The 25,953-nt window shown below is 37.0% G+C and overlaps 1 protein-coding gene across 1 annotated transcript in view; it reads right to left on the bottom strand.

Moving 5' to 3' along the window:
• Efcab13 (EF-hand calcium binding domain 13) overlaps window positions 1-25,953 on the bottom strand; it is a 90,994-nt gene that overhangs the window by 33,194 nt on the left and 31,847 nt on the right. Inside the window, exons 15-19 of the mRNA XM_070026907.1 lie at window positions 25,786-25,857; window positions 22,290-22,433; window positions 21,592-21,663; window positions 18,681-18,830; window positions 17,085-17,135 (exon numbers count right to left, since the gene is read on the bottom strand). Coding sequence (XP_069883008.1) covers window positions 17,085-17,135; window positions 18,681-18,830; window positions 21,592-21,663; window positions 22,290-22,433; window positions 25,786-25,857 — 489 coding nt within the window. The remainder of the gene's footprint in view (window positions 1-17,084; window positions 17,136-18,680; window positions 18,831-21,591; window positions 21,664-22,289; window positions 22,434-25,785; window positions 25,858-25,953) is intronic.

Genomic DNA, 25,953 nt, shown 5'->3' with positions numbered 1-25,953 from the left:
AATAAACTCAGAGATGAGAATGGAAACATCACCACAGAAACAACCAAGATTCAGAACATTATAAGGGAATACTTCTCAAAACTTTATGCTAATAAGTTTGAGAACTTGACAGAAATGGACCTTTTCCTAGCAAATATTGACATGCCAAAACTAAACCAAGATGAGTTAAACCAGCTTAACAGGCCCATATCAAGCATTGAAATAGAAACAGCAATAAGAGACCTCCCAGCTAAGAAAAGTCCAGGACCAGATGGTTTTACAGCGGAATTTTACAAGGCCTTCAAAGCAGAGCTCACACCAATACTCCTCCAACTCTTCAATGAAATTGAAAGAGAAAGCTCACTACCGAACACATTCTATGAAGCCATCATAACCCTCATCCCAAAACCAGGCAGGGACTCATCAAAGAAAGAGAACTATAGACCCATTTCTTTGATGAACATTGATGCAAAACTTCTCAACAAAATTTTGGCCAATCGACTTCAACAATTCATCCAAAAAATCATACACCATGATCAAACAGGATTCATTTCAGGAATGCAACGCTGGTTCAATATACGCAAATCAATTAATATTATTCATCACATCAACAGGAGCAAGAATAAGAACCACATGGTTATCTCAATAGATGCAGAAAAAGCATTTGACAAGATCCAACACCCCTTTATGATGAAGGTTCTGGAAAAATTAGGAATCCATGGAACATTCCTCAATACAATAAAGGCTGTATATGACAAACCTACAGCCAGCATTATACTCAATGGTGAAAAACTAAAGCCATTTCCTCTTAACTCAGGAACAAGACAAGGATGCCCACTCTCTCCACTTCTCTTCAATCTAGTATTAGAATGCCTAGCTACAGCAATAAGACAAGATGCAGACATAAAGGGGATCCAAATAGGGAAAGAAGAAATAAAACTCTCCCTCTTTGCAGATGACATGATCTTATATTTAAAGAATCCCATAGACTCCACTCCCAAATTACTCAAGCTGATTCAAAACTTTGGCAAAGTAGCAGGTTATAAAATTAACCCCGAAAAATCAATGGCTTTTCTATATGCCAACAATGAGAAAAGTGTGGCTGAAATTAGGAAAGCAACTCCATTTGTAATAGCCCCACAAAAAATAAAATACCTAGGAATTAACTTAACCAAAGAAGTGAAGGACCTCTATGATGAAAACTTTAAAATCTTGAAAAAGGAAATCAACACAGAACTTAAAAAATGGCAAAACCTCCCATGCTCCTGGATTGGCAAGATTAACATCGTGAAAATGGCAATACTTCCCAAGGCTATCTACAAATTCAACGCGATACCTATCAAAATTCCACCCTCATTCTTCAAGGAAATAGAAGAGGCAATCCAAAAATTCATATGGAACAATAAAAGACCCCGAATAGCAAAAACGCTCCTCAACGGAAAGAACACTGCTGGAGGAATATCAATACCAAATTTCAAACTCTACTATAAAGCCATAGTAATCAAAACAGCTTGGTATTGGCATAAGAACAGACCTCAGGACCAATGGAATAGAATTGAAAACCCAGAAATGAACCTACAGACCTATAGCCATCTAATCTTCGATAAGGGAGCTAGAATGGAAGAAAGACAGCCTCTTCAGTAAATGGTGCTGGCAAAATTGGTTAACTACATGTAGAAAACTAATGCTAGATCCTTATATATCACCCTGCACCAGAATCAACTCCAAATGGATTAAAGACCTTGAACTCAAAGCAGACACTCTGAAAACATTACAGGATGGAATAGGAGAAACCCTAGGTCTCCTTGGCTCAGGCCAAAATTTTCTGAATAGAGACCCGGAAGCACAACAAATCAAAGAAAGGTTGGACAAATGGGATTGCATAAGATTGCAGAGCTTCTGCAGGGCAAATGACATAGCTGGCAAGATCAATAGAAAGCCCACCGATTGGGAGAAGATCTTTACTAGCCATACAACGGACAAGGGTCTCATATCTAAAATATACTTGGAACTCAAAAAATTAAACCACCCAACAACAAATCCTCAAAGAAACAACTGCCCAATAAATAAGTGGGCGAAAGACTTAAAGAGAAGCTTCTCTGAAGAAGAAAGAAGGATGGCCAATAGACACATGAAGAAATGTTCAACATCCCTAGCCATAAAAGAAATGCAAATCAAAACAACATTGAGATATCACCTCACTACAGTTAGAACAGCAAAAATCAAGAACTCTAACAACAACAGATGCTGGAGGGGATGTGGACAGAAAGGAACCTTACTTCATTGTTGGTGGGAATGTAAACTTGTTCAACCACTTTGGAAAGCAGTATGGAGGTTCCTCAAAAGACTTCACATAGATCTCCCCTATGATCCAGCAATCCCACTTTTGGGCATTTACCCAAATGTTTACAAACAAGACCACACTAAAGCTACCAGCACAACTATGTTTATTGCAGCATTATTTACCATAGCTAAAATATGGAACCAACCCAGATGCCCCTCAGTAGATGAATGGATCAAGAAAATGTGGTATATATACACAATGGAATTCTATGCCTCCATCAGAAAGAATGACATTTCCCCATTTGTTAGGAAATGGAAAGGTTTGGAATAAATTATATTAAGTGAAGTAAGCCAGGCCCAAAGAAGCATAGGTCCCATGGTTTCCCTTATTTGCAATATCTAGTATAGGTATGAGTCAAGCGGAAAAGGTCAGATAATGTGATGTTAGGCAAATGAACCCTTAAATATGTATTTTAATGTTTTCGTTTCTTTCATGCATGTGTTTCTAACGCATTTATAAGATTGTTTCTTTGTTGCTTTGTATGTCCCTCCCCCACAGTGTAACCCCCGCTTTCACTATATTTGATGTCAGTATAACATGTGGAGGAGATGTGGACAAACAAGTCGTTTAAGGATTCAGGTGGACCTGTTGCAACAATGAGAAGTACAAAATGTCATGTCAAAACCAGCTTAACAATGTCGGTGTGGGGGGGGGGAGGGGGGTATAATTGGGTGGGGGGAAGGGGGTATAATTGGGTGGGGGGAGGGGGGAGGCGGGGAAGGGAGGTGAAGGGTAAACAAAGGAGGAGGCTGCAATGCTTGGTAAGAAATGTATGCATTATCCTGCCCATGTAATTGTAGCACCTCTGTACAGTATGTTCTCAAATAAAATAAAATTAAATTAAAAAAAAATACAAAAAGCATAAAATCCTACTACAGCCAGGCACCGGTAGCTCATGCCTGTAATCCTAGCTACTCAGGAGGCTGAGATCTGAGGATCACGGTTCAAATCCAGCCCGGGCAGGAGAAGTCTGTGAGACTCTTTTTTTAAAAAAATTTTTTTATTGTCAAGGTGATGTACAGAGGGGTTACAGTTACATAAGTAAGGTACATTTCTTGTCAAACTTGTTACATTTTTAACAACTGCAATTTCTTAAATACTTAGATACTTTTTATTAGTTAGCTTCTGTCAGATTAAAAACAAAATGCAGGCCAGGTGCTAGTGGCTCACGCCTGTAATCCTAGCTACTCAGGAGGCTGAGGTCTGAGGATCATAGTTCAAAGCCAGCCCAGGGAAAGAAAGTCCATGAGACTCTTTTTTTTATTATTATTATTGTGAAAATACAATTACATGGGCAAGATAATGAGTACATTTCTTATCAAGCATTGTAACCTCCTCCTTTGTTTCCCCTTCCCATCCCTTCCCCCCAATCAATCCTCCTCTCTCCCCCCACCAAAGTTGTAAAGTTCGTTTTCGACATAACAACTTGTACGTCTCATTGTTGCAATGGGTCCACCTGTATCCCTATTTAAACGATTTGTTTTTTCCCTTCCCCTCCACAAATTATACCGACATCAAATACAGTGAAAGCAGGGGTTATACTGTGGGGGAGGGACATACAAAGCAACAAAGAAATAATCTTATAAATGTGTTAGAAACAATCGCATGAAAGAAAAAAAATTTGAATACATATCTTAGGGTTCATTTCCCTAACATCTTATCTCCAATAAACCGCTAGAAAACTAGAAGTAGTGCTGTGGCTCAAGCGGTAGAGCAGTCACCTTTAGCTGAAGAGCTGAGGGACAGTGCCCGAGCCCAAGCCTACTACACCATTCTTGGTCATATACTCAAAGGAAAATAAGACAACATATTATAAAGATACCTGCATACCCATATTTATTGCAGTAGTATTCACAGTAACCAAGTTATGCAATCAGACCAGATGCCCATCAACAGATGAATGCACTTTAAAGCACAGTAAATACACATAATGGAGTATTATTTAGGCAAAAAAGAAAATGAAATTGTTATTTTCAGAAAAATAGATGGGACTAGGGATCATCCTATTAAGCAAGATAAGCCAGATTTGGAAAAAAATAAACACTATGTGTTTTCTTAGAATCTAGAACAAGAAGGAGGAGGAAGACGAGGAGAGGAAGGGATGATTATCATTTGGGACTATTTGGATGGAACCAGTAGGAGGCATAAAACAGAGGGTAGGGGCAGAATATAAAATATATCATATGTATTCATGAAAAGGTCATAATGAAGCTCATATAAAAATTTGTAAGGAAGTTTTTTTAAGGGGAGAGTTAGGAGGAAAGAAAGTAAGAGTAATAAAAGGTGTGAATATGATCAAAAAGTATTATATGCATGTATGGAAACAGCACTATGAAACCCCTCACGTTATGTATTATTTTCCATTACCAAGAAATTTTAAAAGTTTAATGCATTGAAACTATTAACCATATTCAGGTAAATTTCTTAATATTTCAGTAAGTACAACATTAGCTGTATCAAGGTCATCCTTCACTAATAATGTCTTGAGGTCAGAGATATCAACAAGGTCATCTTGGAGAATTTGGGTAATAGCTAAGAGTAGCTCTATAGCTGCAAAAAGAGTAAAATCAAATGTTTCAATAGCAGAGACAAGATATATTCCTCATTACTTAATAGTCTCCATTTGCATCTGGTAACAGAACTTATGGGGAGCTATTAATATAGTTTTTTTGGGGGGGGGGTCCTGTCGTGGGGCCTGAACTCTGGGCCTGGGCGCTGTCCCTCAGCTCTTCAGCTCAAGGCTAGCACTCTACCACGTGAGCCACAGCGCCACTTCCGGCTTTTTTCTTTTTGCTTATGTGGTGCTGAGGAATCGAACCCAGGGCCTCAGGCATGCAAGGCAAGCGCTCTACCACTGAGCCAACTTCCCAGCCCTTAATATAGTTTTAAAACAAGAATATATAATGGCTAACAATTAAGAACTAAGTGCTAGATATAGCCCAAGAATTTTTACTTTATTTATTTGGTCTTATCATAATACCAAAGTAGACATTATTATCATTTTTCAGATGAAGAAATTGAGATTAGCAAGATTAAGTAACCTACTAAAGACTACATTGTTAATTAGGTGGCATGCTCAGGATTCAAATCCAAAGCTCAAGCTCTTAACCACTGTGCCTTTCAACTAAGCACATAAAAGTAGTCAGGCTTTATCCCTTGGTCCATTTAACACTCAGTTGTGGCTTCTGAAACCATTTTGAACTGGTACGACACTGACTCCAACATTAAGAAAAAAAATCTATTTTGCTGCTCCCCATATCTTGCATAGCTATAGCTAGCTAGACACCATCTTGAGAGGAGGCCTGTTTTTTTAGGTTGAGCTACTCTGGGATCTGAAAACAAGAAAAATTACAAGTCAGGGAGCCTGAGGGCATCTTCTCACAGTGTCTAGGTGGGCACAGACATGAGAGGTGGTCATAGTGTGGAGGAGGATCATAAATAGACCCAATGAGATTTTTACACGGAAGGCATTTTGGACTGTCAAGGATGTGGGAGTCAGAGACTCTGCTCTTTATAGAAAGGAACTGCACTGTTGCCCGTGGATCACTTCAGAGATCAAAAGTTCCTAGCCCCTGTCCATGGCCAACAGATTACTTGGCCACTGGAGCTGCCTCCTGAGTGTGGCTTGCTGCCAGGTGGGACTGAGAGATCTGATGCCAGGGTCAGTAGATCACTGTTTTTCCAGCTTTCTCCCTCTTACCAGGCAATTTAGTACTTTATTGGGTGAAATCTGAAAACTCCGAGACTAGCCGACCAAGTTCCAGCAATCCTCAGTTCTGTTACAGTGTAGATCTCAGTGCTGTTTGCTTCCCTCACTCTTGTGCACTTGAGGGATGTGTATGTCTACCACTCCTGGTGTGTCTATTAAGTAACACTAGCAAATCAAGACCCTAAATTCAAATAAACTCTAGTTTTGCCAAAAGAAGATAAAGGAGGAAGGAAGAGGTGATATTGGAGAACTGAAGGGATATTGAAGGAGGAAGAAGAGGAGAAAGATGAGGAGAAAGAAAAAGAGGAGAAAAAGGAGAAAGGAAGGAAGAAAAGAAGGAAGGGAGGGAAAGAGGAAGGAGAGGAATGGGCATTGAAGCCACTGTCCATAGTTAATCTGCTTCAGTCACTGGAAATCATTATGGATTTCTGAACAAAGATATGTTCAAAATGATATTTGAGTTAGATAATTCTTAAATGAATCTTTTTGGGTTTTTTTGGCCAGTTCTGGGGCTTGAACTCAGGGCCTGGGCTCTGTCCCTGAGTTGCTTTTGCTCAAGGCTAGTACTCTACCACTTGAGCCACAGCACCACTTCCAGCTTTTTCTGTTTATATGGTAATGAGAAATTGAACCCAGAGCTTCCTGCATGCTAGACTAGCACTCTACCACTAAACCACATTCCCAGCTGATTCATATATAATTGATAAGCATACAAGATGCATTTCCTATTTTGTGAAAACAATTTTTTTTTTTTTGTCGGTCATGGGGCTTGAACTCTGGGTCTGGGCGCTGTCCCTCAGCTCTTCAGCTCAAGGCTAGCACTCTACCACTGGAGCCACAGCGCCACTTCCGGCTTTTTCTGTTGATGTGGTGCTGAGGAATCGAACCCAGGGCCTCATGCTTGCAAGGCATGCACTCTACTGCTGAGCTACCTTCCCAGCCCCATGAAAACAATTTTTTGAATGAAAGAAATTCTCATTTAAAAGTTAAAAACTCTTTTCAATTCAAAAGATAGAAAACAGCAAGTCACCTTGAAGCAGATTTGAGAAGGGCCACTCTAAGAGTAGAAAAACCATACAGTATATAGAAACCCTGGAAGAGACTAGGTTATTCAACAGATGGAGCACAGGTAAAAGAAGAATCTTGCTGAGTACTGGTGGCTCATACCTGTAATCCTAGCTACTCCAGAGGCTGAGATCTGAGGCTAATGGTTCAAAGCCAGCCAGGGCAGGAAAGTCTGTGAGATTCTTATCTGCAATTAACTACCAGAAAACCAGAAGTGGAGCTGTAACGTGAAGTGGTATAGTGCTAGTCTTGAGCAAAAAAAGCACCCATGCTCAGTTCAAGCCCCACAATTGACAAAAAAAAAAAAAAAAGAAGAAGAATTTCTAATCCTTTATTGTTGAAATTCAAAGTTAAGGAGTGTGTTAGAGAAGGTTAGGGCTAAGGTAGAAAAAAACAGAATGAGAGGCCTCACTACTGATCCAAGCCAGCAAGAGAAAAGATGGCCCAGATACAGTACTCAGGTCCTGAGTTCAAGTCCCAGGACCAACACACACACACACACACACATACACACACACACACACACACACACACACACACACACACACACACACACAGGCTAAAATGTGAGATTGAAGCTCTTGACCCCCAAGACCTCTGCCAATCTAGATCACACATTTTTTGTATGAACTACACAAATGTTACATGTTACATGGCACCTTCTGTAGGCAGCCAAAATCAAGCATGGATGTTCAAGTATTGGAGAGTTCAGTGGAGTATGAACCTCATTTTAGCCTTGCACTTCCCTAACATATCTCTCTGCATATGTATAACCCCGATAGCCAAGAGGGACCATTGTTCTCACCCAAATTAAAATATAAAACAATCTGTACTGATCCTTCTAATTTTTCATCTATATCATATCTGATTCATTTATCTTCAACCTGAAAATTAAGTCATATATGTGTGAATATACATATAAATGTATATATGTATATACTTATAAATGTATATATGTATATATTTCCATATTCTGAAAAATGTTGCATTATACAGGTCACTTGGGAAAAATACCATGGTATCATAATAGAACTATATTCCTTCTACTAATAATTATTACTTTTTTTTTTTTTTGGTCAGTTGTGGAGCTTGAACTCTAGGCCTGGGCACTATCCCTGTGCTCTTCAGCTCAAGGTTAGTGCTCTACCACTTGTGCCACAGTGCCACTTCCATCCTTTTCTGTTTATGTGGTGCTGAGGAATCGAACCCAGGGCCTCATGCATGTGCGGCAAGCACTCTACCACTGAGCCACCATCCCAGCCCCATACTACTAATAATTTTTTTTTTGGTCCATTGTGGGGTTTGAACTCTGGGCCTGGACGCTGTCCCTGTGCTCTTCAGCTCAAGGCGAGCGCTCTACTACCTGAGCCACAGCGCCACTTCCAGTTTTCTAGTGGTTTATTGGAGATAAGAGTCTCATAGACTTTCCTGCCCAGGCTGGCTTTGAACCGCAGTCCTCAGATCTCAGCCTCCTAAGTAGCTAGGATTACAGGTGTGAGCCACTGGCGCCTGGCCACTAATAATTATTTTTAAAGTTACTAAGAACAAAAAAAAAAAAAATTCAATCCCTCTTATCAAAAAGTTTCCAGTAGCTAGGTGTGGTAACATATGCTTATAATCCCAGTGACTCCCTTAAATTAAGGCAGGAAGTTTGCAAGTTTTAGGGCAGACTGGTCAAAATCAACAATACCTTATCTCAAAAGCAGTATTTTTTTAAAGGGGGCCTAAGGTATAGCTCAAATGATATAGATACAGTATTTGCCTAGCAAACCCAGGTTTCCTGTAAGTTTCTTGATGAAAGAGACTGAATTTGTAATCTGTATAAACAAAATTTTAACGTATGATTGTCAACAGTGCTGTGAGAAAAAAATACTTAAGAAAGTATAGAAGTACTGAGAAGGTTAACTGAGTTTTCTCACTTCATTTAGTGAGTGATGAACTCAGAAGAAAGTGTCATAGAACATTACATAATATTTGAGCCAGGCTGGGTGCTGGTAGTTCATGCCTGTAATCCTAGCTACTCAAGAGGCTGAGATCTGAGGATAGTGGTTCAAAGCCAGTATGGGCAGGAAAAATCCATGAGACTCTTTTTCTCTAATAAACTTCTCAGAAAAAAAAAACTGGAAGTGTTGCAGTGAATCAAGTGGTAGAACACTAGCCTTGAACACAAAGACGCTCAAGGACAGTGCCCAGGCCCTGAGTTCAAGTCTCAGAACTGGCAAAAAGAAAAGGGAAAAGAAAAAGAAAGAAAGGAAAAGAAAAAGAAAAATCTGAACCAAGTTTGTCAGTTTATCTGACAGGAAATGTATACCAATAAAATAGCACACAAAAACAGATGGAACCGAGTTCCGGGAAGATGGCGGAGGACAAGCTGGAATCTGAACAAGCTCTCGCATAGAAAGCAGTTTTAGAGTTCCAGTGAACAGTCCTAAGCCAGAGAATCACACCAAGTGTGCCATCACAGGACAGAGAGTTAGACAAGAGAGGGGAAGCCAAGGCAAAAAGACACATCTGAGCGCCTGCCAGCAGCCGCGGCGGCGGCGGCGGCAGGGTGGCGGCGGAGTCCGCAGCCCGGGCCATAACTGAGCGCTCACACAGAGAGTCCGGGATGAAGGAGCCAGACGCAGCGGGCGAGCAGATTCTACTCAACACCAGCAAGAACCGACAAGGAGTGGACATCTTCATCCTACAGTGTGCAGACCAGAGACAACCCAGGATCCAAGACTCGACGAATACGTGAATGTGCGGTTTCCTTTCTTTTCTTGTCTTCTTTCTCTTTCTGTTTCTTTCTTAACTATCTTTTTGTTTTTTTGTCTAGCTCTACTGAACTTCTGATCTCTTTTTCTCCCTTTATTTTCCTGTTCACCTATTCCTCTCTCTTGATCCTCTTTATGTGACTTAACTCTTGTCCTGCACATCCTCAGATAAACCCGTAGTTAACTAGTAGACCCTATCCCCCATTGTGTACACACTTAATCCACAAATTTATTACTCAATTCAAAACCTCTGAGACTTAAATTCCTTAATAGCAGTACTACCTCTTTATACCTATATAATATTTTAAGCATTTTTTTAAGTTTTTCACTTCTCCTCTATGTCCCTTCCCTTTTCTTAATATACTCACATTCCTCTCTAAATAGATGGCCTTTTAATCTCCATAATAATATTAATTTTTACATTTCTATTTTTTTCTGGTCTCTTTTCATTTCCCTTTCCCTTTCTTCTTTTTCTCTCTCTCTATATCTCTACTTGCATCCTACCCAACCTATTTCCTGCATTGGGATTAGGACATAGTTAACTCTCCCTGTGCCCCCCCACACCAATCTATCCCTATTTTTTACACACATCTCTCCCTAACCCTAATAATTTCTGGTCTTCCAAATTCTTCTCCGTGGTTCGAAGCCCATTAACGTATAGTTGTTTGATGTTGATGTTATAGTTGTATCTGTTGAACTAGATTGTATATGTAGACTATTGACTGTACAAAAGCAAACTTTGATTGATGGTTGCCTTAAGATAGTGTTCTAGCACAAAACTGGTGCTATTTTCATCTCAAATGGGCAGAGTAAGCTGGAAAAACACAAGAAAAATGGCAAATCCGGATATCTCAATTCCCAATCTTGATAATCAGGGGTCAGAACAGATAATGAATAATCCAGAGGAGAGTTCCCAAATAGCTCTACAAACACTAATAGCAAACATGATAAATGAGAAGTTTGACAACTTACAAAGGACTCTGTACGAGCGTGAAAGGGAGAGAGAGGAGGCATCCCAAAAGCTTATACAGGAATATCATAAGTGTGAGGAAGCTACTCAAAAACTGATACAGGATTTGTGTGAACAACTTGAGAATACTCAAAGAGAAAGGGAGGAATGGCGTGAGCAGGCAGAGAACACTCAAAGAGAACTGCAGGAATCCCACGAACAGGAAGAAAGAGAACTGCAGGAATCCCACAGACGGGAGGAAGCTAATCAAAGAGTAATTCAGGAATTGAGAGACCAGGTAGAGAATACACAAAGATCACTAAAGGCATTCATGGAATCTATTAACAAAGAGCTGAAGGAAGTCAGGGAGACCACAAAGGGAGTGCTGAATGGAACCCAACAGAAGGAATGGGAGTCCAAAGAAACCATAACCAATCAACTAAGTGATTTGAGAACAAACACTGAACACCAAATTAAGGAAGTAAAGAAATTCATACAAGACCTAAAACAGAGCTTCAACAAAGAACTTGAAGCCATCAAAGCTGACCAATTAGAAGGAAAAGAGATAAAAAACAAAGTAGAGAGTCTTGACAGCAGGTTAGACCATGCAGAAGATCGAATCTCAGGGATTGAAGACAGCCTAGATATTATAGAGAAAGAACATACAACCATCCAAGACAAGTCCAAGAAATATGATAGATCTATCCAACACCTGGAAGACACCATCAGAAGGCCTAATCTAAGGATAATGGGTGTAGAGGAACACCTAGAAACAGAAGTTAATGGTCTAGGAAATTTGTTTAACAGGATCCTAGCAGAGAACTTCCCAAACATACAAAAAGATAGGCCTATTCAGATACAAGAAGCTTTTAGAACCCCAAATAGACCAGACCAGAATAGGACATCCCACCGTCACATTATAATCCACACAGGATCAACACAGACCAAGGAAAAGATCCTTAAAGCTGTCAAGGAGAAAAGGGTAATCACCTATAAAGGGAAACCAATTAGAATTACCTCAGATTTCTCAGCAGAGACAATCAAAGCAAGAAGAGCCTGGAATGATGTATGCCATGCCCTAAAAACAAACAACTATCAACCAAGAATACTGTACCCAGCTAAATGCTCCTTCATAACTGAAGGCCAAATAAAAACCTTCCATAGCAAAGAAAAATTGAAACAATACATCTCCACCAAACCAGCCCTACAAAAGATTCTTAAAGATGTCCTACACATACAAAACCAACAAGACCGCAACAAAGGCCAAGAAACTGCACCCAAACTGAGAATCCAAGAACCATAGGAAGAACCCAGTTTTCACAGCCCCCAAGAAGGTGGATAACATGGCAGGAACTCCCAAATACCTCTCAGTCCTATCTCTTAACGTTAACGGACTGAACTCTCCAATTAAGCGACATAGACTGTCTAGTTGGATTAAAAAACAAGACCCTTCTATCTGCTGCCTGCAGGAGTCACATCTTGCCCGTAAAAACAAACACATTTTCAAGGTTAAAGGCTGGAACAAAATCTACCAAGCAAACGGCCCCCATAAACAGGCGGGAGTTGCAATCCTAATATCAGATAAAATAGACTTCAAATTAAAATTCGTGAGAAGAGATAAAGAAGGTCCCTACATACTAATTAAAGTATCTCTCCTTCAGGAGGATATTACAATTCTAAATATCTATTCGCCAAACAATGGAGCACCCAAATTTATCAAAGAAACACTACTTTCCCTCAAATCCCATATAGATCCAAAGACATTAATTGTTGGGGATTTTAACACACCAATCTCCCCACTAGATAGATCAACTCGGCAAAAACTCAAAAGAGAAACCGCAGACCTAAACAGCTGCATAGATCAACTAGACTTAACAGACATCTACCGAACATTTCACCCAGCAGCATCAGAATACACGTTTTTCTCAGCAGCACATGGAACGTTTTCCAAAATAGACCACATTTTAGGCCACAAAGCAAACTTGTCTAAATTCAGAAACATTGAAGTTATACCTTGCATTCTCTCTGACCACAAGGGAATAAAATTAGAACTCAACACCAAAAGCCACCAAAGAAAGTCCGGCATCAGATGGAGGCTGAACAACACACTGCTGAATCATGAGTGGGTCATGGAAGAGATTAGAAAGGAAATTAAAATGTTCATGCTATTCAACAAAAATGAACACACAAATTACCAGCTCCTCTGGGACACAGCAAAGGCAGTACTCAGAGGCAAGTTTATAGCTCTGAGCTCCTACATCAACAAATTGGAGAGATCAGAAACTAACAATTTAATGACACATCTAAACCTCCTTGAAAAAGAGCAGCAAGATAAACCCCAATCCAGTAGATGGAAAGAAATAATCAAAATTAAATCAGAATTAAATGAATTAGAATCCAAAAAAACTATAGAAAGAATCAACAAAACAAAGAGTTGGTTCTTCGAAAAACTTAACAAAATTGACAGACCCTTAGCAAATCTTATCAGAAAAAGAAGAGAACACACCCAAATTAATAAACTCAGAGATGAGAATGGAAACATCACCACGGAAACAATCAAGATTCAGAACATTATAAGGGAATACTTCTCAAAACTTTATGCTAATAAGTTTGAGAACTTGACAGAAATGGACCTTTTCCTAGCAAATATTGACATGCCAAAACTAAAACATGATGAGTTAAACTATCTTAACAGGTCCATATCAAGCACTGAAATAGAAACAGCAATAAGAGACCTCCCAGCTAAGAAAAGTCCAGGACCAGATGGCTTTACAGTGGAATTTTACAAGGCCTTCAAAGCAGAGCTCACACCAATACTCCTCCAACTATACAATGAAATTGAAAGAGAAAGCTCACTACCGAACACATTCTATGAAGCCATCATAACCCTCATCCCAAAACCAGGCAGGGACTCATCAAAGAAAGAGAACTATAGACCCATTTCTTTGATGAACATTGATGCAAAACTTCTCAACAAAATTTTGGCCAATCGACTTCAACAATTCATCCAAAAAATCATACACCACGATCAAACAGGATTCATTTCAGGGATGCAAAGCTGGTTCAATATACACAAATCAATTAATATTATTCATCACATCAACAGGAGCAAGAATAAGAACCACATGGTTATCTCAATAGATGCAGAAAAAGCATTCAACAAGATCCAACACCCCTTCATGATGAAGGTTTTGGAAAAATTAGGAATCCATGGAACATTCCTCAATACAATAAAGGCTGTATATGACAAACCTACAGCCAGCATTATACTCAATGGTGAAAAACTAAAGCCATTTCCTCTTAACTCAGGAACAAGACAAGGATGCCCACTCTCTCCACTTCTCTTCAATCTAGTATTAGAATGCTTAGCTACAGCAATAAGACAAGATGCAGAAATAAAGGGGATCCAAATAGGGAAAGAAGAAATAAAACTCTCCCTCTTTGCAGATGACATGATCTTGTATTTAAAAAATCCCATAGACTCCACTCCCAAATTACTCAAGCTGATTCAAAACTTTGGTAAAATAGCAGGTTATAAAATTAACCCCCAAAAATCAATGGCTTTTCTGTATGCCAACAATGAGAAAAGTGTGGCTGAAATTAGGAAAGCAACTCCATTTGTAATAGCCCCACAAAAAATAAAATACATAGGAATTAACTTAACCAAAGAAGTGAAGGACCTCTATGATAAAAACTTTAAAATCCTGAAAAAGGAAATCAACACAGAACTTAAAAAATGGCAAAACCTCCCATGCTCCTGGATTGGAAAGATTAACATCGTGAAAATGGCAATACTTCCCAAGGCTATCTACAAATTCAATGCAATACCTATCAAAATTCCAACCTCATTCTTCAAGGAAATAGAAGAGGCAATCCAAAAATTCATATGGAACAATAAAAGACCCCGAATAGCAAAAACGCTTCTCAACGGAAACAACACTGCTGGAGGAATATCAATACCAAATTTCAAACTCTACTATAAAGCCATAGTAATCAAAACAGCTTGGTATTGGCATAAGAACAGACCTCAGGACCAATGGAATAGAATTGAAAACCCAGAAATGAACCTACAGACCTATAGCCATCTAATCTTCGATAAGGGAGCTAGAATGGAAGAAAGACAGCCTCTTCAGTAAATGGTGCTGGCAAAATTGGTTAACTACATGTAGAAAACTAAAGCTAGATCCTTATATATCACCCTGCACCAGAATCAACTCCAAATGGATCAAAGACCTTGAAGTCAAAGCAGACACTCTGAAAACATTACAGGATGGAATAGGAGAAACCCTAGGTCTCCTTGGCTCAGGCCAAAATTTTCTGAATAGAGACCCAGAAACACAACAAATCAAAGAAAGGTTGGACAAATGGGATTGCATAAAGTTGCAGAGCTTCTGCAGGGCAAATGACATAGCTAGCAAGATCAATAGAAAGCCTACGGATTGGGAGAAGATCTTTACTAGCCATACAACGGACAAGGGTCTCATATCTAAAATATATTTGGAACTCAAAAAATTAAACCCCCCAACAACAAATCCGCAAAGAAACAACTGCCCAATAAATAAGTGGGCGAAAGACTTAAAGAGAAACTTCTCTGAAGAAGAAAGAAGGATGGCCAATAGACACATGAAGAAATGTTCAACATTCCTAGCCATAAAAGAAATTCAAATCAAAACAACATTGAGATATCACCTCACTCCAGTTAGAACGGCAAAAATCAAGAACTCTAACAACAACAGATGCTGGAGGGGATGTGGACAGAAAGGAACCTTACTTCATTGTTGGTGGGAATGTAAACTTGTTCAACCACTTTGGAAAGCAGTATGGAGGTTCCTCAAAAGACTTCACATAGAACTCCCCTATAACCCAGCAATCCCACTTTTGGGCATTTACCCAAATGTTTACAAACAAGACCACACTAAAGCTACCAGCACAACTATGTTTGTTGCAGCATTATTTACCATAGCTAAGATATGGAACCAACCCAGATGCCCCTCAGTAGATGAATGGATCAAGAAAATGTGGTATATATACACAATGGAATTCTATGCCTCCATCAAAAAGAATGACATTTCCCCATTTGTTAGGAAATGGAAAGGTTTGGAATAAATTATATTAAGTGAAGTAAGCCAGGCCCAAAGAAACATAGGTCCCATGGTTTCCCTTATTTGCAATATCTAGTATATGTATGAGTCAAGCAGAAAAGGTCAGATAATGTGATGTCAGGAAAATGAACCCTTAGATATGTATTTTAATGTTTTTTTCTTTCATGCATGTGTTTCTAATGCATCTATAAGATTATCTCTTTGTTGCTTTGTATGTCCCTTCCCCATAGTATAACCCCTGCTTTCACTATATTTGATGTCAGTATAACTTGTTGAGGAGATGGGGAAAAACCAGTTGTTTAAGGATACAGGTGGACCTGTTGCAACAATGAGAAGTACAAGTTGTCATGTCCAAAATGAGCTTTACAACGTCGGTGCGGGGGGGGGGGGGGGGAAGGGGGGAAGGAGAAGGATGGGGATTGGGGGGGAGGGGGGAGGCTGGGAAGTGATGTGAAGGGTAAACAAAGGAGGAGGCTGCAGTGCTTGGTAAGAAATGTATGCATTATCCTGCCCATGCAATTGTAACCCCTCTTTACAGTATGTTCACAAATAAAATTAAATTAAATTAAAAAAAAAAAAAACAGATGGAACCAAGAACAAATTGAGCCAGTTCTAATTATAAGTTGTAGTATGGCTATACAAATACATAAATACATAAGTAATAAATAAAATAAATACATAAAATAAATAACACAGATCTATTCATTCATTTAATATTTATAAATTATCATAAGATATTTGGTACAATATCAGTAAATGTAAGTGTGAGCTATTAATAATAGCTATTTTTTTAGTATGAAAAGAACCAGGATTGTGCTACTTTCTAGAGATGCAACAGTCCTTGACCCAACAATACTACACTGTAGTATAACTACTGTGAAACACAAAGTATAGGCAAAGGGAGTCAGGAGAGAATATCTCAAGAAATGGAAAGATTGAGAGTAAAAGAAAAGGGAGTATCTACAGAATTGGGAAAAAATGGAGTTGAATGTTCATAATAATGGCACAGAGCTAGGACATACAGAAATTTCATCTTTAAAGCTCTGATTACTATTTGGAAATAATACTCTACCTGAAGTGCCCAGGGTAGATTAGGAATGCAGTTAGTACTTGACAATGATCTGAAAAAAATAAAAGCCTCTTATTTGGAATTTTTCTCATTTGGAAAGTTCTTACTCACCATTCATCTCCGGCAACTTCAGATTTGAAGGTACAGCCTCATTTCTAAAATCTGAAATTTTAGAGACAGAGACAATACAATGAAGAATCGCATCTTGACATTAGCAAGTTTGGAAGGAAAGCAACAATTAAAACTTCTTTTCTCATTCACATTTATCCCTGGGGTTCCCTCCTTTGAAATCTTACCTGGCTGAAAGGAGACTGATAGAAGGAGTAAAACTGATTCAAACATATTAAAGACATGTATAGAATCATAGTAATGGAGTTGTTAAATCTTCCTCAGTCTCTCAAACTATCAAGATTTTCTTACTCTTCTTTCTCATTCCTAAAGCCCCTCTGTGGTCGCCACCAATTCCTTAAATGTGACAGTTTCTAATGGCATTGGTACTTCCTTTCTCTCTCACTTTGTTTTCATAAACTCGCCATCTGAATAATTACCTGTGTCTAACTCTCCTTACCTACCCAGCTAACTACTATCTAATCCTGGAGTTTTTCCTAAGGGCAAACTGCACTTGCATTCATTTATCCTACATGCTTCCTACAGAGATGCAAACTGATACTGAGATCTATTTGAGGGATAATCATTAGAAATAAAATCTATTTGTCTACATTAACCTTTTTGTAGTTAACAAACAGTTGTAACTCACAGCTAGTCCAGATGTTACCTTGTAACAAATGGAGGTTAAAATACAGATAAATTAACTTTTGTCTAAGTAAGATAAACAAAACAACTAAACTATTAAAAATACTTTTAAAAATATTTTAAAAATACTTTTAAAATAGGATCAAGTGATTTTAGAAATAACTCTAAAACAGTAATTTTTTTGAACTTCAGCGTTAATCAATATTTTGTTCAAGATAACTATTTAGGGAGGTGGTACTGTAATATAAATAGCAGAGTATTTGGCAGCATCTCTTGCCACTGCTAAGTAGATGCTAGTAATCCTTCCTCATCCGCCCTAATAACCAAAACTGTCTCCAGACATTGACAAATATTCATTGTCATTTTTTGACAAAATTAAACTTAAAGGAAAGACATGCATAAGATATATCTGAGGTGAGAGTATAGACAGATCAAGTAAATTGTTTGAAAATTGATATACAACTAGCCATTGTCTAGATAAACAAAACCAATTGCAAGGTAACTATTCAATAGTATTTTTTTTTTACTTTTAAAAAAGTTACACAACAAATATTAAGAGCACTATAAAGCATATAATAGTATAAGTATTAACTTTGGAATAAAATTACTCTAGCAACAGACATCAATTGACTAACATACCTCAACATTCAGAAATATTTTGAGATCAGTTTGGCAATTCAGGTTATGAGATTACCCAGACATTTAACAACAATAATTTCTATGGATTTAACATAGGTATAGTACTAAATATGATCCATAGCAAACTGGTCCAATAAGTTCATTGTGTTCTTTTGGTGATAAGTAAGAAATTTCTAATTAATACTTGGTAAAGTAATTTGAAATCCTCAGATCAAAATTTAGAAGAACAATATCAAATATTCAAACTAAAAAGCCTACATCTGAGGTTCCTTAATTTAAAAAAAAATAAAGTAAAATTTTAAAAATGTTTATTACAGGGTGTGATTGTCTGCTCCAAGTCGTTAAGTATTTCTTGACGAGTATCATCAGTAAAATAAGTCTTTTCAACTACATCAGAATATTTGTCCTTATCAGACGGATAACTGTCTTCCAGGTGGTCCAAAGTATTGATGATCTCATTCAAGGCTACAATACAGAAAATATACATACAACATATAATTTAGTACATAGATCTAAATCTTTTGATCATAGCAATAAAACTAATAACCTCTTTTACATCTACACTCTTTGATATGGTCAATAAGATACTTGCAAGACAAGTGTGGGTCCCTTAAGAATAGTGTACTTGGGCTGGGAAGGTGGCTCAGTGGTAGAGCGCTTGCCTTGCATGCATGAGGCCCTGGGTTCGATTCCTCAGCACCACATAAGCAAAAAGAAAAAAGCCGGAAGTGGCGCTGTGGCTCAAGTGATAGAGTGGTCTCCTTGAGCTGAAGAGCTGAGGGACAGTGGCCAGGCCCAGAGTTCTGGCCCCACAATTGGACCAAAAAAACAAAACAAAACAAAAGAATAGTCTATTTTCCACTCTGATAATTTTCTATAAGCTCACTTTGAAAGTTTTCTCTACTCCAATAATTGTGTGTTTATAACCTTTTTTAGTTGTAAATAACCTGGGGGTTTGTTTCTTTGTTTTTGTTTTGTTTTTCTGAACTGGGCTTTGAGCCCAGGACCTTACATTAGGAAGTGCTCTCCCACTTGAGCTAGGCCTCTTTTCTTTTTTTGTGACAGGTCTTGCTAGGGAGTACAGGTTGGCATCAAATTTACAATCCTCCTGTCTCCACTTCCCAAGTTCTAGGATTACAGACATTCACCACCATGTGTAGCTCATAATTCTTTTCTTTATGCTTAAAATTATTTTTTTAAGTGTCTAGGACTTGGCTGGGCTATTCCTCTGTGAACACATATCAATGTTTCTCTAGTTATTATGTCAATGGGCTCACTATTTCAGTAAAAATGTTCCCCTTATTCTTTACAAAACCTTCCAACTCCAATTCTCTTTCAGCTTTCCTTCCCACATCTTTTGTTCCTGCCAGCTACCTTAGTCTATTCTAAAGAGACTCATGGTCTCATATTTAGCACACATTTGGACTAGAAAACCCACAACCAACTTCCTTAATTTTTCTAGAAAAGAATTCATACTTCTAAAGTATATTTCTAAAAAATCATTTCAAAATTGGCTGAAAGAAATGTAAAATAAATTATTTTAAACTTTATCTAAAAGTAACTATCATTTAATAGATTATTTTGTTCTCTGATATTGAAGTTTTAAAAACAGGTCAGTGTAGAGGAATTCAAGGGAAATTTGTTGATTTAGTGAAAAGAAATGAGAAAATAAGTTGTTTTCATATTTCTGGAAAGCTATTTTAACCAGTAAAAAAGTCCAAATGTATATGATTCCAGGAATGGAAAAATAACAGAAGAATTCTACCAAAAATATGTAATAAAATTCTAGTTCTATAGTTGTCCAAAATAATGAGATGGGCTATTTTTTAAATTTTTTATTGTTACTATAAAGATGATGTACAGAGAGGTTATAGTTATATAAGTCTGGTAAAAAGTACATTTCTTTTTGGACAATGTCACTCCTCCTTCACTCTCTCCCAGTTTTTTTCCTCTTGTCAGGGGTGAGCTATTTTTTAAGCTTTAAAAGTTTATATCTTTTTAAAATAATTTGAATGGTTCTCATTATTCTGTTTTCAAACATGTATATGATGTACTTTTGTAATATTCACTGTGGAATGGGTTATTTTAAAAAAGCTATAAGGACTTCCAAGACAGAAAGAATGAGTGTATCCTATCATTAGTACATCCCTACAACTAACTAATTTGATTTCTGAAAGAAGCATATAAAAACTGAAGAAAATCCACTTTTAGGGATGAGTGTGGTGTCACATGTCTGCTGGAGGCATAGCAAGGATTGTGATCCAGGCAGTCCCAAGCAAAAATCACCAGACCCTATCTGAAAAAAAAAAAAATAACTAGAGCAAGAAATAAAAGGAGGTTACAGGTGTGACTCAAGTGATAGTGCACATGCCTAGAAAGTGCAAGGCCCTGAGTTCTCAATACTACCAACACCCCTCTCAAAAAAAGAAAAGATAGGAGACTCCACTTTTAATGAACAGAGGAACTATCAAACTCTAGCTACATTTCTCTAACTACAATGAGATAAAATTAGAAGCAACAACTGGGCAACAGTGAAATCTGAATTGCTTTGAGAGTTCTAGTTTTCTCCTAAGCATCCAGTTAGATAATACTGGGGACTCAAATTCATGGCCTCATGTTCACCTAGTTTGCTTGCTCATGTGGCACTCTACCACTTAAGTGATGTCTCCAGTCCAGTATTTTGCTGGATAATGGGAGAAACCCTTGTCTTTTCTGTCCAGACTAGCTTCAAACTGAGATCCTTAAGGTCTCAGCCTCCTAAGTAGCTAGCATTATAGGCATGAGCCACTGGCAACTCGATGACCTATTGGTGAGAGTGGGGTACTGACGTTTCCTACAATTAGCTCTGGTCCAACTTCAAAGGATCACATCTCACAGTGGTCTTCCAAGATGGTTATGATAGCCCTGGTGAGAGATAGTAGCATATCTATATGTTCTCTGGTCTCTCTTTTCTTATAAAGCCACAAGGGCTCTATCCTAATGATCTTATGTAGTCCTAATCAGTTCCCAAGGCCTCAACTCCAAAAGTCACAATTAGATAAAGTCTCTACTCTCTTAATACCTCACAATTGGATTAAGCTTCATTACCAGTTTCAGAGGAGACAAACCACAATCAAATCAAAGTAACTTCTATAAAGATTTAAGAACCAAATAGTATTTGACTAAATGACCTTTTGAATGAATCCTGCATTGTTGTCTTCTAACAGCTTTATCATAAAGCTCTTACCAATAAAATTGGAAAATTTTGGGGTCTCCTTCAAACTTTTCAACCAGTCATTAACATTCACCATGTTTCCTTCTAGATGAAAACAAAAGAAGTGAAAAACAAGCACTGGTAATACAAAAAGACTAATAACCAACATTAAATAAACATTTATGTATTTTTACATATAAATGTATATCTAAATATTTATGTTTCTTGAACATTTTATTTACAAGATTCTTTGGGTTTATGTCCAAACAGTTTGTCTTACTAACCCTGTAAGTTTATAGAAGATTATACTAGTGCTAATTCTATCCATAAAAAAACCAAACAGCCAAGAAAAACCAATAACTATACTTGATCAAAGTTGACAAAGCTAGGATTTCTAGTCACAAAACTGGAATTCTTAAGTTGTTCTTCACTCAGTAAATTAAGGTATCTCTGAGCAGAATTTCAACAACTCCATTCCCCACACGCTTTAGACTTGATTGTTTAAAATATATACATATATATATATATATATTCATAGCTGCAAAAGAGATAATTTGAAGAGGAAAGTCTCCTTTTCAAATATAATATTTACAATATTTGTTCTTCCATAAGCAAATATCTTACACAATGTTTTTAGTTTTTAATTATCTTTAAGTAATTATAAAGAGGGGCTTGCACAATTTTTATTGGTATTCTATCAGGAAAAAATTTTTGGTTAATAAAATGTTTACCAGAAACAAAATCTGATTGAAGAATATTCTCTGCTTCTTCTTTAGGTGACTTAATCCCAACATTTTTCAGAAAATCTTCCAAGTTCTCCTCAGCTATCATTTCACCTTCAAGTGAATCAAGAGCTAAGGCAATCTCCTGTAAGCCTAGAAATTGAAAAGAGATGTTTTATAATTAAATGAATCTGATTTTAAAAAATAAAACAAAAAAACAAAAGCTATCATTAAAGATCTTTGTCAGTTGCAGCCCATTTTTTTATTATTACATCCTGAATTGAGGAATAAGACTAATTCAGCCTTCAAAGAATTCCATGACCAGCACCTCAGTATTAAAAGAGTTCTTGGTTGCTCACATTTCTTTGGTACTGATATAAAATCAGCATAATCAAAGTGAGAAATATATAGCTGACTTTTTCCTGGAAATTACAGAAAGTAATTTTTCTATAGGGATTTAATTATAACAAACAAAATTAACTCATTTTGATATAGATAAAAAATCTAGTCATGAAAAATGTAAATATGATACAAGAGCTCATTCACTTTTTATTTTCAATTCTTCAGAGATTCATTTATACCCTAGCATCTAGAATTTAGCTTCAAGTCCAGTGATGGTTAAGTCAGATAGACTCACATTTATATCTCAGCTTCAGGTTATGTGACCTAGAATTGTATGACCTATACAAATTATTTCTACCTAACCACTCTATAATGCTCATGGTGATGGATCTAAAGTGGGAAAATAATTTAATTCACAAGGTTGATGTGAATGATAAGGAATGAAAAGCACTAAAACTTATATTAGACATATAATAAGATCCAATCAATCCAGTATTTATAAAATAAAACTATGATGATTATCATTAAAGCCAATGAGAATTAGTAAATACTAATCTTACCTTCTTAGCTATCTTAGATCTTGTTTTACCATCTGCTCCCCTAACATCATTGGGAAGTAACTGAAAATACCAATCTGAGCTTTGCTAGCACCTTGAAAACATGTACCAGCTCTGCCTCTTTAACTAAAGCTTGCTGAAAAACAGTTTCCTTGCATAACTATCTTAAATGAAGTTGACTCATCATCCTATGTTAATAGGATCAGGAAGCAGAGAGGCACTTTTCTTGTTGACAGGCAATTACTGTTCCAATTTTAACCAAACCTTAGCCCTTCTCTTTAAGGTTTAGGCCTTCATTCAGTGATGTTGTTCTACTATTATCATCATGTATTACTTTGAGGAGTCTGGCATCTTGATATAATCCTCTCTTTACCTTAGACCACATGATAATTTATCAACTGTAGAAATGAACCTAGCCTCAAAGCAATTTCACCTTCTCATTCCAAAAAGCCTTTACCTCCCTTCTAAAGTCATCTACAACAATGGCTACCCTACATCTGCTTCTATACCTAGAATTGCCTGTTTCACATCTAAAATCTTAACCACAAGGTCAGACATTGTCAACTTTCTGTGTATATATTGAAGAAAAGCATAGAACTTTATATGACTATTCTCTTGGCTATTCCAACCTCTCCAAAAAGTAGCCTGGGTACAGTAAACCTGCTTTATCAGTTACTAATGGAGAGAACGTTCTAAAAGCCAAGTTCACATATGCCAGCCAACCTTGCAAGCAGGCTCTTCCAAACAAGACCCCTGGCCCTGCCATATTAACACTTTCTTGCTCAGGTAGCTCATTTATTATAATTCCTCCTCGTAGTTACTAGCATTATTCTGCACTGGATATCAATGTCATCTCCTTGATCTCTGTGACTGCCTTCCCGTATCCTCTCTCCTTAATATGCAATGACTTAACTTTTTTAAAAAAATTCCTTTTCCCTCTTATAAAATATTACTTATCTAAACTTTTGAGCCCTACCTCTGATTTCAGAACTAGAAATAAAATTATAACTACCATTTATTAAACCCACAATATGTTTCTAATACTAGGTTACATGCTCTATATATGTTACTATTATGTTTGACCCTTTATGAGAAACATAATGTTATTAGCTGAAGGAAATAATAATGGCCCAGAAAGAATGACCACTGTTAAGTGAAAGAAACACAAGGTCATCTCAGTGTAGCCCAAAGCCGATGCTCTATTTCTGTTTTGTTTCCTACAACAAAGTTAAACTAACTACTAATATATTATGCTGATAGCCGTTACATTGACACAGTAATGTAGTTTAACAGAAAGATCATTGAGTACTTTTCTTAAATGAATAGTATTAGGATTTTTACATTCCAGAAAAAAATGAAGTATTGCTATTCCTTTTTATACATAATGATTCTGTACTGATCTCCCTGTCCACTTACTTATGGCATTTTTTCTTTTCCTAAGAATGTTCACTGGCCAAAGGGTTACTCAAACTCTTATTCAAGTAAATTACCAGAGATGTTAAATTTTAACATATATTCTCCAAACAAAAAGCATACTCCCTCAAAAATACTATCTTCACTTACTTTTTGTCCTGTTTCTTAACTATTAAATAAAACAGGGGTCAAATACTACACCAATGTCCTAGCACAAATCATGAGAGGTAAGCCAAGTTCAGAGACACAAACAGTGCATGTTTTCTCGCATATGCATAAGCTAGATCTAAAATACACTAGGACATGATAATTATATAGGACTCTAGACATTCACACACAGTGAGACCAAAGGAGGATATTCTTAGGTGGAGGAACACAGAGGCATAATGCCTATGTGCCTCTGATCAAATAATATTTATGGAAATGAACTCCAGGAAATGGAAAAGAGGTTTTTTTCTTTGTTGTTGTTTTCTTTTCTTTTCTCTTTGTCTTATTGTTCATTTATGTCTTTGGAAGGGTAAAGAGGGTGCAGAAATAGGGGTACAAAGGGTGAAAAATGCAGCAGTGTTACTCACTGAAAATGAATTCATTGAAAATGAATTATACAACTTGTAGGTGGGGACAGGAAGGAAAACTTGGAAAAAGTGAGGGAAGGGGTAACATTGTCCAAAAAGAAATGTACTCTTTATCTGAGTTAGATAGCTATAAACCCTCTGCATATCATCTTTATAATAACAATAAAAACATTTTTAAAATACTATAAAAATGTTCTGCAAAAATGTGTGACAACTTTATTTAATGAAGACTAAAAAAAAAGTTCATAATGAATTCTCCTAAAGGAAGCAGCAGAAGACTTATGAGAAATTTTATAATAATAGAAAACAATTTATATGATAGATTTCCAAGTCTGAGGCTTAATATCACAGAGAATACTTGTATCTGGAAAAAAATTAAAGCCAGTATCTCAGAAATAAAATGTAATTAAAAAGAATTTTTAATAGCACTCTTTTCCACAAAAAGCATTTTTCTCTCTCATTAAAGAAGCTGCCAAATTTAATGAAAATCATGTTTCACTGGTCTGTCTTCAGATCAATGCCAATCTGTTTAACCAGAAATTAGAACCAGAAGTGATGGAAAAAAATCTAAAGCAAAAAGAAGTGAATCCAATGAAAGAAAAACAATCTAGTACTTACTTTTTAACCTGGAGGCATCATGCATATTCTTTACTATTTTCTCAAATTCTTTAAGTTGTACTTTGTCATCATCTGTAAGAATAAAATTTTAATAGGTTATCCTACATAGCAAAAGTCAGCTCCAATGAAGCAGTCTGTAAATCTATAAATCTGTAAATCATTTGACAT

Source organism: Dipodomys merriami, unplaced genomic scaffold, assembly GCF_024711535.1.
Source record: "Dipodomys merriami isolate MVZ:Mamm:240054 unplaced genomic scaffold, mDipMer1.0.p SCAF_19, whole genome shotgun sequence".
NCBI classification, from domain to species: domain Eukaryota; kingdom Metazoa; phylum Chordata; class Mammalia; order Rodentia; family Heteromyidae; genus Dipodomys; species Dipodomys merriami.
Note: the sequence above shows the minus strand (reverse complement) of the source record. Positions and strands in the feature narration are given on the sequence as shown.